The sequence below is a fragment of the Pteropus alecto genome, unplaced genomic scaffold, assembly GCF_000325575.1.
Source record: "Pteropus alecto unplaced genomic scaffold, ASM32557v1 scaffold226, whole genome shotgun sequence".
Lineage (NCBI taxonomy): Eukaryota > Metazoa > Chordata > Mammalia > Chiroptera > Pteropodidae > Pteropus > Pteropus alecto.
The window spans coordinates 1,576,059-1,590,472 of NW_006440132.1; the positions used below are offsets into that span (position 1 = coordinate 1,576,059).

The following is a 14,414-nucleotide window of genomic DNA, read 5'->3' on the forward strand; positions in this document are numbered from 1 at the left end:
TCTGTAAAAGGAATGGTTCATACATTTGTTGGAAGATTGGGAGGAAGAGATAACTTATAAAAAATACCTATTGCAGCGAGCGACAGGTCATAGATCCTCCATAAATGGTAGTTAGGGTCATGATTATTCCCCGACCTTCCAGTTGAGAGGAGGAAGTCCTGTCTGTTTCCTGCCTACAGTTTCTTTCTTGTTCATGAGAATTTGCGGTGGGCCCCCTGACCCTTGGGCGCTTGTTTCTACAATTCGGAATAGGCTTTTTGAAGAGAGTGTGGAAACCGATTGTTCTCTCTAGTCCTTGCCAATCTAACTTTAATTGGGGGCTTTATGAGGTTAAAAATATTGCAGAAGAACCTTTGTTTCATCATTCATTGGCTGCTTTGAAATCGAAGGAGTGACCTTGTGTGGTTTTCAATTTTTCTAAAAGTATATAGACTTGTACAGCTGCAGGCTTTTAAAAATTGTGCTCTGTCATTTTTCCAATTAGTGTTAAGGTCACAAAAATTCAATTCCAAAATGGTACAAGCATTTTCTTTTCCCCCCCTTTATCAGATACAATTCATTAGTTCAGTCCCAGGCCAGGGAGCTCTCCCTTCAACGGCAGCAGATTAAGGATAGCCATGGCATCTGTGTCATTTATCGTCAACACATGAACACCATGATTAAGGCATTCGAGGAGTTGCTTCAGGCCAGCGATGTGGATTACTACGTGGCCGAGGGTTTCCAGGAGCAACTGAATCAGTGCGCTGAGCTGCTTGAGAAATTGGAAAAGCTGTTTCTCAACGGTAAGTGGGGTGAAGTGCTTCAAGTCCTAAGACACATGGGTCATTGATCCAGGACTTCTTGGGGGGCCGGGAGGAGCTGACTCCTTGGCCCTACTTCCTTCCGCCCTCTGCTCTGAGGAGGTGACGGCAGAGGAAGACGCCTCGCCCCGTGCGTCTTCCTTTCAGTGTCTGTTTCCACGTGGTTGGTGGTCTTCCCTGTTGCAAGCCTGGGGTCCCGTGTAGGTGCCTGAAGGACCAGGCCGGTGAAGCACACGAATGAAGCCAGCCAGGAGCGGCTGCTCCTCAGCACTCACCACAAGGCGGTTGGTTTCTCTGAATTTTCAAGAGAAGATGGAAGTCAGTTTTGGTGTTTTTGGTGGTGGTTGTTTTCGGTAAAAACTCATGAGTTTTAGCTGTTGACAACAACAAAGAAAACAAACAGACAAAAAAACCTAAAACTTTTATTGGTTAAAAAGTACATTCAAGGGTCAGAGGTGGTCAGAGGAAGGATGGAAGAAAACCTTTGCTAACCATTTGCTATATGCAAGGTACTTTAATGAGTATTATCGCATTAAAAATGGTTGTTTTTTTTGTTTTTTTTTTTTTAAATAATTTGTCATTTTTCAAGACTACAACAAAACCCTTCATGCATCTTTGTCAGTTCTGGGGTAGTGCACCTGTTGTCTTTCACGACACTGACATTTGAAGAGTTGGGGCCAGTCTCTCGATTTGGGATTGTCCGTGTTTTCCTCATGGTTAGGTCAGATGAGTTATGGGGTTTGGGCAGGTATACCACTACATAAATGATGTTGTGTTCTCATGGTATCACTTTACGCAGGTGCACAATATCAGTTTGTCCCATTTTTGGTGATATTAACTTTGATCGCTTGGTTTAGGTGACGTCTGTCAGGTTTCTCCGTTGTGAATTACAGTATTTCCCTGTGTAATGTAAACGCAGTTAATGGGAGATACTTTTAACTCTGTAAATATCTCAGTCCTCTTTAAAGTTCTGCCTACGAGTTTTACCATCTGTTGATGGTTCTTGCCTTAGTCAGCTATTACTGTGACCGTGGCAACATGGTGATTATTTTTCTAATGTCATTTCTTCTTCATTTGTTGTTAGGTGACATCTGCTGTAAGGATGAATTCTCCCTTTACCTCCTTTTATTTATGTATTTGTTGTTCGTTTATTGTCAGTGTTGATTTGAAGATTCTTCTTTTATTCAGCTGACTGTTTATTGTCCATTCTGTCATTCATATTGCTCAGATTGTCCAGAATAAGCAGGCGGCAGTTCCTTTTGTCATGTCTCCCTCTTTTTTTGAGCGGAGGGAAGGGTACTTCCTTACTTTCTGGCACAGAAAAGGATATTCAGGCTCATTTTATATAGTCCTGCCCCTGAATCAATCATTTCTCTAAGTAGCCCTCATTCATTTAAAAAGAGAATGCCATTTAAAAACCAAGAGTTGGTGCTGGATGTGTTCATTGCTGTAAAAATCACATGGTACCTTCGGTTCCTATGCAAACCCGCTGTGTTTTTTCTTGCTTTTCCTTCTTCTGTATTTGTGTTCCTTTGAGAACCCTGGCTCACAACATCAGCGTATCTGCTCATTTGCTTAATTCTGTAATGCACACAGATAGTTCCAGAATCGCTCTGCCCATCCATACCACTGCGAAAAACAAACCTAAAGAAGTTCAAGATTTGTTTACAGTTCTTTTTGTTTCTAGGCTAAGAGTATTTACTCAGGCATTGAATTTAGTTGTTTGGTTTCATTCTTTCTGCAGTTTTGTTATGTTATTCATTCGAAATATAATTAGGGTTTTTTGTTTGTTTCAGTTTGTATTTGATTTTAGGGTCCCCTCATCCTTACTGATTTAACTTCGTTTTATTTTATTTATTTATTTAGTTTTAATTAATTAGTTAATTTTTTTTTATGGTGACATTGGTTAACAAACTACGGTTAAGTTTCAGCTGTACATTTTAACAGTAAGGTGCATATATATTTACATTGTGTGTTCACCTCCCATAGTTAGATTTCTTTCTGTCACCACATATTTGACCACTTTTACCCCATCTACCTCCTCCCTTCCTCCTCCCCCTTACCCTGTGGTAACTACTAGTCTATTGTCCATGTCCACGATCATTTTATTTTTTGAATATGGAAAACGTTAAGGCAGTTCCGAAGGATAAACTTTTATCCTTTTAAATTGCCTCTATGAAGTCATTATTTTTGTCTCTCTACTTTATATCCATTAATATTACTTTCTAGTCTTCCTTTCTCTCTTAAACACACTGGGGATAGCCCAGCCTCTCCACTGAAATGGCATTTGCCAGAGTCACTAACAGCTTCTACTCTGGTAGACTCAGTGATCAGTGTTCAGACTGCATTTTACTCAAACCCACAGCCATTTTGGGATGCGAGAGTCTGTTTTCCTCCCACTCCCTGCGCCCGGCCCCAGCGGCCCCTACGAAGTTCTCTCTTCAGTGTGTGCTCCAAGTCTGACCTGCCTTTCCTGCCTCACTGCTGCCTGGGCTCCGCTTTGCCGCCGTCACCTCCCTGGCTTATGGCCGTCCTCTCCCAGGCCCTGGCCCACTACTGCTCATTGCCACACAGTAGTCAGAGTGATCTTTTCAGAACCTGAGGCAGGTCATGTCCCTTCTCCTCTCCAGATCAAAGGTTTTCCCTTGTGAGGTTAAGGGTTAAACAATCGGCGTGACGCCTTGGCTCAGTGCCCCTGCACGGACGGCCCTTAGCCCTGAGTGCTGACTAGTGTCTGTCCTTGTGAGTTGGGCTCAGTCCTCAGAACAGCCCGGGCTACCCGAGGAGCAGCCTTAGCAGAGGAATGTCAGTTGCTCAAAGTCACAAGGATTCGACCTTCGCTCTTCTTCTCATGCGTACAGTACAGATGGTTCACGAGGGGCCACGTATGCTCCATTTAATCCCATGGTAGAACATCGGGTCGTTTGGCCTCTGGGTGTGGGAAATGGTTTTCCTGGTGTTGTAAAGAGCCCACAGCTAGGTCTTTCGCAGACCGGTTTCCTAGGCCCAGGCCTGCGTGGCCTTTGCGGGCCAGGACGTCAGAGCACTTGACTTTTCCCAGCTTTATAAATCTGCTCTCTTCCGGCTCGAGTTTTCCAAATAAGCTAGTTTTCATTTTGTTATTGGAGAAATAACAGAGTCCTCACGGTAGAGCTGCATCTTCCAGGCCTGAGGCATTTTCCATCTGTCTCTTTTCTTCCTGCAAGCCCTCAACCTGGGCCCTAGGAAGTGGCGGCTGAGAGGCAGCGCCTCTGGCACCAGCTGCCCTCCCCGCATTCAGCCACCCCCCACCCCTGATTTATTTTTTCGTTATTTACCTCGACAAGCCCAAGGAGATCTCACTTTTTGTCTCCTGCAAAGCAGAAGTGTTTCAGGCTTGGCAGACAACGTAAACGTAGAACGTTATTTTCTTCTCCAAAAGGCATTAACGTCTCAGGAACCTCACTGCAGCTCTTTTTCTTGGAGAATAAAATGAAACCGTGGTGGGTCTTTCTTGGATGCTATCTAAGGGGTCTGGCTCCTGAATTATGAAATGAGCTGATCACAATGTAGTTTTATATTTGAGGCAGTTGCATAGCATGAGTTCTTAAAAAATTCAAATATAGTCTTTTTTATTAATACAAAGCAGTACATGTTTATTGTGGAATAACAGATAAGCAAATACTCCTATAATTGCATCATTTATATAGCAAAACATGAATACCCTGGAGTTTATATTTCCAGACTTTTTTTTTATACATATTTGTAGAACTATTTTTTATACGTATTTGTAGAAGTAGGACTGTTTGCAATCTCTTTCTTTTGTTCAATTATAGATAATAAACATTAGTCTACATTGTTGGTTTTACTAGCTGCAGAGCATTCTTTCGTATGAATGTACCATCATTTATTTAATCATTCCCCATTAGATGGACATTTAGGCTTTCGGTTTGGGGTTGTTATAATGAACACTGTATTGGAGTCTTTGTTCATATCCTTGCTGTTTCTTTGTTCATATTTAATTGGTAGAACCCAAGAAGTGGGATGATAGTGTGGTTTTCTAATGCTTGTAAGGATGAGCTTAGGATTCTTCCCTAGCTCCGTAGGCTAGGGATAGGGGTCTGGAACCCTGCAAGATTTTGTGAGTATGTGCCTTTTTCTGGGGTGAGGGTCTAAAACTTAGATTCTCAAAGCAGGTTAAGGCCCGAAATAGATCAAGAACTGGGGTTGCAGTCCCAGGTTTCCCACCACATCCTCGTACCTCCCAAGACAGTCGCAGAAAACAGGAAGGCGGTGTTTTGTGTTCAGGTGTTTTTGAGTAAGCAGTGGGGAAGGTACGGAGAAGACCGTGAGACAGTCCCTTTCCTCACTGTGCTCGCCACGCGTGCCAGGATCTGCCCCGTGCATAGAAGACAGCTGCTGGGGGCCCTTGCCTTGGCTCTCCTTTGCCGACAGGGATGAGCCTGACACATTCGTTTCTCTGAAGGCTTTCCACAGTCTGCCCACTAACCCCTAAAATGATGACGACGATGATGATGGAGAAGCAGTGAGGAAGGCTGCTCTCTGCTATATGCCAATTATTGCTCTCAGTCTAGGGAGTGGTACTATTTTTCTTCATTTAATAAATGAGGAAGAGAGGTTGATTTACTTGCTCAGGGTCCCACAGGAAGTGGCAGAGGCTGGATTTGAGCCCAGGCAGTTTGCTTCCACAGCCTCACCTCCTGACTGCCATGATGTCATGCATCTCACACTCCTATCAGATTGGGTGTCCTGGTCAACCATTCCTGTGGGCCAGGCCTTGCATTTCCTTACTCCTGTGACTACGTTCAAACTAGTCCCTTTTCTCGAGGGCTTTTATTCCCCCTCCCTTTCCAGAAGTTCTGCCCATCCTCCGGGGAGTTTTCTTTGTTCGACCCAAGTAAAAGCAAATTTGTTCCTTTTCTTTACTTCTGAGTTGTTCGCAGCTTGCATGTGACAGTCACGACTAGCCTTGTGAGAGAGGCCACCTATTGGGGTGGAAAGAATAGCACCTTTGGAGCTGAGCGGAGCTGAGTTCAAATCCCAGCATTATGGTTAGGGGTCAGATTTCCTCTCTGAAGTTATAGCACCTGTCTTGCAGAGTTATTTGTGAGGATTAAGTGAGATTATTTAAAGTGTCTGCCTGGCCAGTCGTGGGAGTTCAGGAGGTGACAGCAATGATTTCTCGTGGGTGTATTTTATTTCCTCAGAGCATAAGCTGCTGGAACATGAGGGCCTTATCCTGTCCATCCTAGGGAGGGGCTGGACATGTAGTGCCCAGTCAGGATATGGTGACAGTGCTGATAGTTTTACGTGGTATGGACCTCATTCTAGGGCACCTTTGATCTAGTGTCCTCTGACTCTGTGTCTGATGCACACAGTGTGAGCCTGGCGGGAGGCACCTCTGGGCTGTGAAGGGAGAGCCTCCAGAAGGAAGGGGTGTTGGAGCTTGACTTTCATCATGGAAGGACTCATAGTTGTTGGGGAAGAGTATTTTAGACGCGGAGTGGGGGATACAGGTTAGGGTTTGTGTAGCGAGCCAGGCTGTCAGAGAGAATGGCGGATTTTCCTCCTACGGGGTGGATCAGCGCAGAGAGGAAACCGAATGCGGGGCCAACCAGCCGCAAGTCTGTCCTGCTTAATAATCCTCTCACTTGTTCAAATGCGAATTGGAAAACTAGTTGTCTTTTTACTTGGAAAGATGAAGTCCCCCCACTGCCGCTCAGCTTTTAGGTATAGCAATAAGAAATGCCTGAGAGGTGGGAGCAGTGTTTTTCTGACACCCATCCTAAGCTTTTGGAATAGCCTGACAGATGTTGCCCTGTCACCTATGTGCAGGCAGTTTCCACCAAGAAATTCAGTGCATCAGTTGTAACGATCTCCCTGTGAATCCCACAATGATAGTTTGCCATTTTGTTTCAAAGAACTCTGTCGAGGTAGGGGAACGCGTGGAATACAATTGTTGTCATTACAAGCTCCCCAAAGGATCTCTTATTTGAAGAAGAGGAAACCCATGCTGCTGGTGGCATCCGGGCACTTTCTTCTCTGGTCCTGGAGAGGTTTTTGATGGATCGAAGATGCGTTTATGAATGCTTAAAGCCCAGCCCAGACCGAGGGCCCCCTGCCCTGGGAAGTCGCTGGGGAGTTTGTCTGTCTCCCAAAGAGCAGCGGTGAAGTGTAAGACAGGAGTCACCGTGTGCCTGGCTGGCGTGCGGAGGACACCTCAGCCCTTTGGAAGGCTGGGCTGGGGCAGACGGCCACCCTCAGGGTCTGTAGGGCCAACATCTTACCGTCCGCTGAATGGTCGTCAGCAGCCCTCGGCTCGTGCAGGTGGGAGGTGAAAAATGCTGATGGAGTTGTTCTTTCCGTGCTCAGTCGGCCCTGCCCGTTCTGGTGGTTTGCAGCCTGGGATTTCAGTCATGGTGTGAGAATGTGACCCAGCCACATATAGCTTCCCCGCTTGAGGAGGAATGTAGGATGGAGAGGTGGATCCCCTGAGAGCATTCACTATGGTAGAGCCTGTCAACTTCTTCCTACCTTTCAGGGAGTCAAAACGTTATGCCCTTTGGGGTCAGCATGTAGCCCAGAAGATGAAGACAGATTGTGGCTGAGCTGGCTATAGGAGCATCTCCATGGCCCTTAGTAATCTGGAACCTGCGGTAAAGTAGGTGAGAGTGTGCATCGGGCAGAGTGAGGGAGTGGGAACGTTAAACCTCCTGGATTTCTGTTTCTTATTAAATGGAGATACCAATGCTGGGCCGGTGGGATTGTGGTGAGGCCTAAAGGAGATGGTGGGTATTTTGGAACCATCTGAGGGCCTGGCCCCTGGTGGCCCCGGCCTGTCTGACTCATTCGCGGTGCCCAACAGCGCCCTGCAGTGGTGGGTGGCTTTTACGCACTCGGCTCGTCGCACTGACCTGGTGCTCTTGGCTGGCCTGTGGGGTGGTGAGGGAGCCTGACAGCAGCCACAGCCCGCCTCGTGCATCCAGGGGGACAGCCACAAGACGTAAAGCAGATGTGCGAGTCTCCAGTGATCTTTTCCTGTGCGTTGTGGTGTGTGAGAACTGTTCCTTTTAGGAAGTAGTTTTGAAAATGGTATGTGTGGGTGTAGTTTAATTATAGTCTCGTTTTTCAAGTACAGCTATAGAAGGGTTTGTTTTTTTTTCTTTTAGCCACATGTTAGTTTCTTCAAAGAGCTCATCCCAGTTTGCAATTTCCAGAGTTCTGAAGTATTTTTAAAATAAAGTTGTTAGTCTCTTTGAAATCTGGGCTCCCTTCAAACGGCAAATGATGACATGCAGGAAAGAGAAGAGCTTCTTCTGCCCAGCCATGTTTTATTTTTCCTTTTGTCATTTCTTTTAGTCAGCCGCGCTTATATACTCCTTCTCCTAGGAATCCCTCTTCTGAGAGTCTTTCCTAAGCAAAGAATTTAAATGCAGATGCAGCTGTATGCACAAAGATGTTTATTTCGTTTATTTTTATAAAAGTGAAACATTGGAGATGACCAAAAAGTCAAAGTGGGACTGGCCAAACCGTGGCGCGTGCATGGCTACAATGGAATATTAACGTGGTCATTAAAAATGATGTTTCCAGAGCAGGTTTAGTAGAGAAATGCTTATAATGAAGTACCAAGTGAAAAATTAAGTCACAGTATGGTATCACCCGTGCCAAGATGCATGAAGGAAAGGAAGGAAGTCTGGCGCTGTGTCTGTGGTGGGTACCTGGAGGGTGACGACCTTCTTTTACCTGATTCTTTACCCATTTCCTGTAATGAGCATGTGTTCTGTCAGCACCAGAGTTTTGGAGAAGGAGAAAGAGCGTGCACCCAGCAGCGGCTCTGTGACCGCCTTTTAGATTTCAGTGCTGTCACCTTCCTCCGAGAGCCAGGGCCAGAGCGGTGACGAGGACGAGTCCGCAGTCTGAATGAACCGTGTTCTTGGTAATCCCACTTTAAATATCCAGGATTGTTACAAAGCGCGTTTAAACAAATGGAATAGTGTCTCTGCAAATGTATGAGCAGGAAATTATTAGAGAACACTTTTTTAAAAAATATTTTCCTCCTTCTTAATGTTATTTCTGCTTCCAGGAAAATCAGCTGGAGTGGGAATGAGTGCCCAGGATGAACCGGTGGAGAGGTGAGTGTGGAGCACGCCGCACGAAGACTGGCTGGTCTGCCGGCTTTTTGAGCGTTCCAGCTCCCTCCCACCCTGTTAGCTTCCTGCTGCTCGGAAATAAAGCATAAACCCTCACGAAGCTGAGAGTGGCCACGCCGAACCAAAGGTTCATGCCATCTTTCCTGCCGCCTTCATTCAGTCATTTTAGGTTACTCGTGGCATTTCTCTGTCAGGTGATTTGACCCAGATGACACATCCCTTCTGTTGGCACCTGTACCTGCAGAATAAATTCCAGACTCTTTAGCCCGACATTTGAGACCCTTCTCGGTCTGACCCATCTTTCCTTTCCATCCTGTACCCTAGTGGTCCCCAACCTTTTGTTGGCACCAGGGACCGGTGCTCCTATGAGAACCTAAGGCCCGGCGATCTGAGGTGGACCTGAGGTGGTGATGCCGGTGCTGGGGAGCAGCTGCAGATACAGATGAAGCTTCGCTCACTCCCCCGCTGCTCACCTCCTGCTGTGTGGCCCAGTTCCTTACAGGCCATGGACCGGTACCAGTTCACAGCCCAGGGTTTGGGGACCCCAGTGTGCCCTGTGCTCCCGTCTTATCTGACTGTCGCTGTTTAGACCATGCCTTTGCGCAGCCGCACACTCTGCCTTCTTCTCCTTGTCGTTGGAAAATCTTTCTCAGTGTCGTTTAACATGGAGGTGAGCCTGGCTCTCTGACGCTCCCATCTCTGCTACATCCCAGGATTGCACACTCTGCCTTCTTCCCCTTGTCGTTGGAAAATCTTTCTTAGTGTCGTTTAACATGGAGATGAGCCTGGCTCTCTCTGACGCTCCCATCTCTGCTACATCCCAGGATCAGTTACTCTTCCTGGAGCACTTGACACATAGTTACATTGCAGCACTTACCACAGGGCACGGTGATACTTTCTGCATTTCTCTTTCCACTCCCAGAACTCCTCGAAAGGGGAAAGGATCTAGCGTTAACCGGGTGTTGGTGTGCGTTGGCCGCTGCCCTGGGCATTCACGTTCATTATTTCTGACCCTACCGGGTCAGCGTTATTGTTCCCATTTTAGGATGAGGAGCCTGAAGGTCAGAGTTGCATACTTGCCATTAAGAGGCAGAGCTGGGATTTGAACTTGAATATGTTGTACTCCAAGGCCTGGGCTGTTGTTGTTATTCCACGTTGCTTTTTGAGGGCAAAGAGTATGTTTTTAATACCTTTATACCTGCTCTAGCCCCGAGTATCTGGCATGTAGTTGGAATTCAGAAAATGTTCATGGAATAAGGAGATCGTATACTCTCTTAGCTTAAGGGCATGGCCAACTGGCAATGTCAAGGTCTCGCCCTCCTCTGTTTACTTGTTAAAGGTTTTAAATGCTATTAGTGCTATGGTCACTTCCCTCCTCTTTGGAACTATAGCCCTTTGGGCTCCTGGAGGTAAAATAAAGAAATAGAGACCAATCTGGGGTATAGAATTTTAGTTTTTATTGCATCATGAAGGCCATGAGCATCATTCGAGCGAGCAGGCAGGGAGGTAATCACAGCTCACTGGAGGACATTTAACCAGGGCTTTGTAAATTTAGAAGAAATACTCCTTTCCCACTGCAGTATGTTCAAAGATCCCTCCCAGTCCAGCCCTCTACTTCCATCCTCACAATAACATCACATGCCGTCGAAGGCTGTGGAGGCCTCCCAGAATGGAGACAGTCTCAGCTGAGATCTAAAGGAGAGTTGAGGGCTGGGGGTTGTTTGGGAGAGTGTCCATGGCCCCTTTGAGCCGTGTGGCTGGCACATGAAATGTGAGGGTCAAGGCTGGAGAGACAGGCAGGGTCATACTGGGCTGGTCCTCAAATACTATGTTAAATTCTGCCGTGTGAGAAGAGGAGAGTGTTCAGGGACTAGACTTGCCATTTTGAAAGACTGTCATGGTTCTTGGAGGATGGGCTGGAGGGAGGCAGGGAGCCTCTTTCAGCCCTCCTCAACCATGTGTCACCCTTTCCATTTCTGACAGGTTTGTTTCTTTCCTTCTGTTCTTTTTTTCAGCTGTAGGCTTAGCACTCACATGGGTCACTCCTAAGCTAATTAAACGGGTGCCCTTGGCCCATTCCGCACTTTGCAAGGCAGCAGCAAGCCCAGGCATCCATCACGCTGTCTGCGCAGAGTTGCATCTTGTGTTTACCTGTTAATGGATACGTTGCAGCTTCGGAGTCCTTTGCTCTCGTCTGAGCTTATGAATAATGAGACGAGAAGCAATAGGAAAAAGTGGGAGAAAAAAAGAGCTTTAAATTAAGGAACTTATCTATAATGGAGAGTCACATGGGTTTTTCACAGAGTTCCAGGAGTTTTTACTCATCGCTTAGGTGGCCCTTGGGAAATTACCGGTTAATGACCAGATGATTGCCAGAATGGTGATTTTGGGACCTACTTGAGGACCACAAGGATTTCGAGAGTTTTAAACCCATGAGGCCCCTTCATGGATTTGGGCCGGCCTTCCACTTCTCCTGGGGCCCTGAAGGCAGAGCTCCACCACTTCAGTAAAGCTGTGATGCAGGGGATGAGTTTATGATGAGCCTCAGTCTTTCCAGTGCTAAGTGAGGATCATACTCCCTACTTCAGAGGGTTTCTCTGAGGACCAAGTCAGACAGCACATCTAAAATGCCTCGCACGGCGCTGGCGTTTGGCGAACGGTTGCTGTTGACTGACGTCCTCACTTGTCTCTCCCATAAGCGTCCCTTTCTTCGTTGGCTCCTGTCTCAAGCCCACTGAGTACGTTTTGTTTTTAGAATATCCTTGCTAAAAATGCCCTAGGAAAATAAAAGCACTCTAAAACATTACGAAGATGGGGGAAATTACAGAGAGCCTAGTAATCGTAAGTTATGGTCCGGGTTTGGGATCTTAGCGTGGAAAGTGATTTCTCTTTCATTCCCAATGGTCAAGGACTGAGGACGACAACTTGACCTACAAACACATTCTACCCGAGTCTCCTGAGCCTTCAGCCTCTCATGCCTTGTCCGATTGTGAAATATCCGAAAAGTCCTCCTCACAAGACCAGAAGCAGGACAGCGAGATGGAGAAGACTTCAGTTATAGCGAACAATTTTTCTCAAGGTAAGTTAAGCCTTACGAAGCATTTTAAACATAGCCAAGGTTTCCTGGTTTAAACAACAATTTATCATCTTGCCTTAGTAAGCAGAGTGTAGTGACATTTGAATATTTCTCTGATGAAAAGAGGTCCTGTGAGGGCCAAAGCTGGTTATTAAGAGTATCATTTATTACCGGGGGAAGCTACGATTGTTGAAAGTGTGGTGATGGGGGCAAAGTCATTTTTATTTTTTAAATGGTGACTTATTGCATGACTTGCCATTTCCTTGCTCTCGAACAGTGGCACGCTGGAAAGCACCGAGGTTATGTGTCAGTTCCAAGTCTGGTTAATTTCCTTTGTTTCTTTCAAACTCTTCCCAAGGCAGGTTCACTTGGGAGACTCTTCTGCTTTGAATTGTACAGATGCCTGGAGTCCTTAACCCCTGTTTGAACGTTTTGTAATTCTCTACGTCTGCTCTGTTTCTCTTTTGTGTAACTCTCGGCGCTCTGGGTCAGCCCCTTGTCCTGCCTCTGACGTGGAGCCATGGGCTGAGTTGGTAGAATCAGCCCCCAAGGCCCCGCCTGCCCCTAAGCTCTCCTTCACCGCCTCTGTTTCTGCAGCCTTGATCACTTCCTCTTGGGGTATTAGGTAGGGCTTAGTGTTTATAATTCAACATATTTCAGAAGTTCAAGGAATGTATACCCCAGAACAGATAGACCAGGGATCGGTACTCTTTTCCTGTAAAAGGCCAGATAGTAAATATTTTAGGCTTTGTGGAGCATATGGTCTTTGTTACCATTACTCGATCCTGCTGTTGCCGCAAAAAGCAGCCATAGACAATATGCACATGAATGTTGTGGCTGAGTTCCCGTAAGACTTTATTTACTAAAACAGGTGGTGGGTGGATTTGACCCAGGGACCATAGGTTTCTGACCCCTGATACAGACTCTGGACCTCAACTGACATCATTTGGTCTCTCCTTTCTTCTGGTGAGTTGTTTGCACAAATCGGACACTGGCACCTTTTCGCTAAAGTTCTTTGTTGGCACCTGATCACATAGAACAGTGGTTTTCAAAAATTTTTTATCTTTTTTTTTTTTTTTATCGACAGAACATCTCTCTCCCTTTTTTTTCAGATGAATCTTTGCATGGAAGCCCAATATGTAAAACAGATAAGAGTGGAGCCTTTGTCCCCTGTGGTGGCCTCACAGCCTCCTTAGGACACTCAGGGCACAGAGAAACTCAGTTTGAAAACATACCTAGAGCGCGAAGTGTACATGTCTGATGTAACTCAGGTATCAGCTGGGGTCTTCAGAAACCAATTGCCTCAATTTGCTTTCTTTGGATTTCTGGCTGTATCCCTCTCCAATTTCTGTGAGTTTCTGTGTACAGTTGGCCTTCTCCTAATTTAGGTCAGATCATGAATTGTTTCCCTGTCCCTATTGCCACCCCTTGCACTGTGTCGGTGTGACATGGAACTCAGTCCCTTTCCAAGAACCCCCGAGACCATTCCTACAGGCCTCTGTGGGAGGAGCAGACTTGGTTGCGGGTGTGAGGAACTGGAGGGGCTGGGGTCACCATGCAGCAAGCCAGCTCTTTTACATGGGAATATTAGAGGTCCCTGTTCTTTAGAGACCCCCTGCTGTTTTTCCCTCTTGCCTGCCCCTCTGTTTTCTGGCCTCCACCCTGCCTGCCCTCCTAAGCTTGGTTTAATTCCGGTGTAGAACCATTCAGGCATCTTTTATTTCTGATTCCTCTGGGGACCCATGACGTGGGGCGCAACATGCTCTCCTAGTGGGTTACGGGGTGCTTTCCTGAGTGGGGTTCGTGCTCATTGGAGCCATCTTAGTAACCCCGCTGTTAGCTTCCTTGTTTTCTTTGTCTTCAGACATTCAGTCTCTGCATCTGTTTTTCCTTTTGTCATATTTATAACCTGAATAGAGAGAGAATTTCGTGTGTCTTTTTTACTTACCATTATATCATATGCTTTCTGATACGTTACATAACATCATTCCCAGTGGCTTTAGAATAGTCTGTGGAGATGGCCGAACACAGTTTTCGTACGTTCCTCCGGTGCTGAACATTTAAGTCATTTTTAAAATTTCACAATTGTGATCATTGCTGCAGGGAATATCTTTGAACGTGAAGCTTTCCTGTTATTTTGGGGGCAGTTCTTAACCTAGATTCTATAAATTGCAATGCCTAGGCAAAAGAGGCACTTACTGTTTTCTGGTAGATGCTTCTTAACGGGATTTACGATTTTAAAGAGGTGGCATTTGTCAGAAGGGTATTATTGTAAGAGGGACAGGTATTTTTCTCTCACTTCGTAAAGGCGAATATAGGGTTTCCTTCTCTTTGGCGAGGGCTGCATAATTAATAAGTGGTGTCCAGTTCGATCGGGAATGTTTCCTT

General features: G+C 46.1%; 1 protein-coding gene across 7 annotated transcripts in view; it reads left to right on the forward strand.

Annotated features, from left to right (window-relative positions):
- The window catches only part of CDK5RAP2 (CDK5 regulatory subunit associated protein 2), a 157,747-nt gene that overhangs the window by 116,261 nt on the left and 27,072 nt on the right, over nucleotides 1–14,414 (forward strand). For 4 of the 7 annotated variants that reach the window (XM_025050458.1, XM_025050456.1, XM_025050457.1 and 1 more), the window contains 3 exons: nucleotides 550–782; nucleotides 8,884–8,932; nucleotides 11,854–12,029. In XM_025050458.1, coding sequence (XP_024906226.1) covers nucleotides 550–782; nucleotides 8,884–8,932; nucleotides 11,854–12,029 — 458 coding nt within the window. The remainder of the gene's footprint in view (nucleotides 1–549; nucleotides 783–8,883; nucleotides 8,933–11,853; nucleotides 12,030–14,414) is intronic. The other 3 variants (XM_006917083.3, XM_025050459.1, XM_006917087.3) reach the window with 3 other exon arrangements.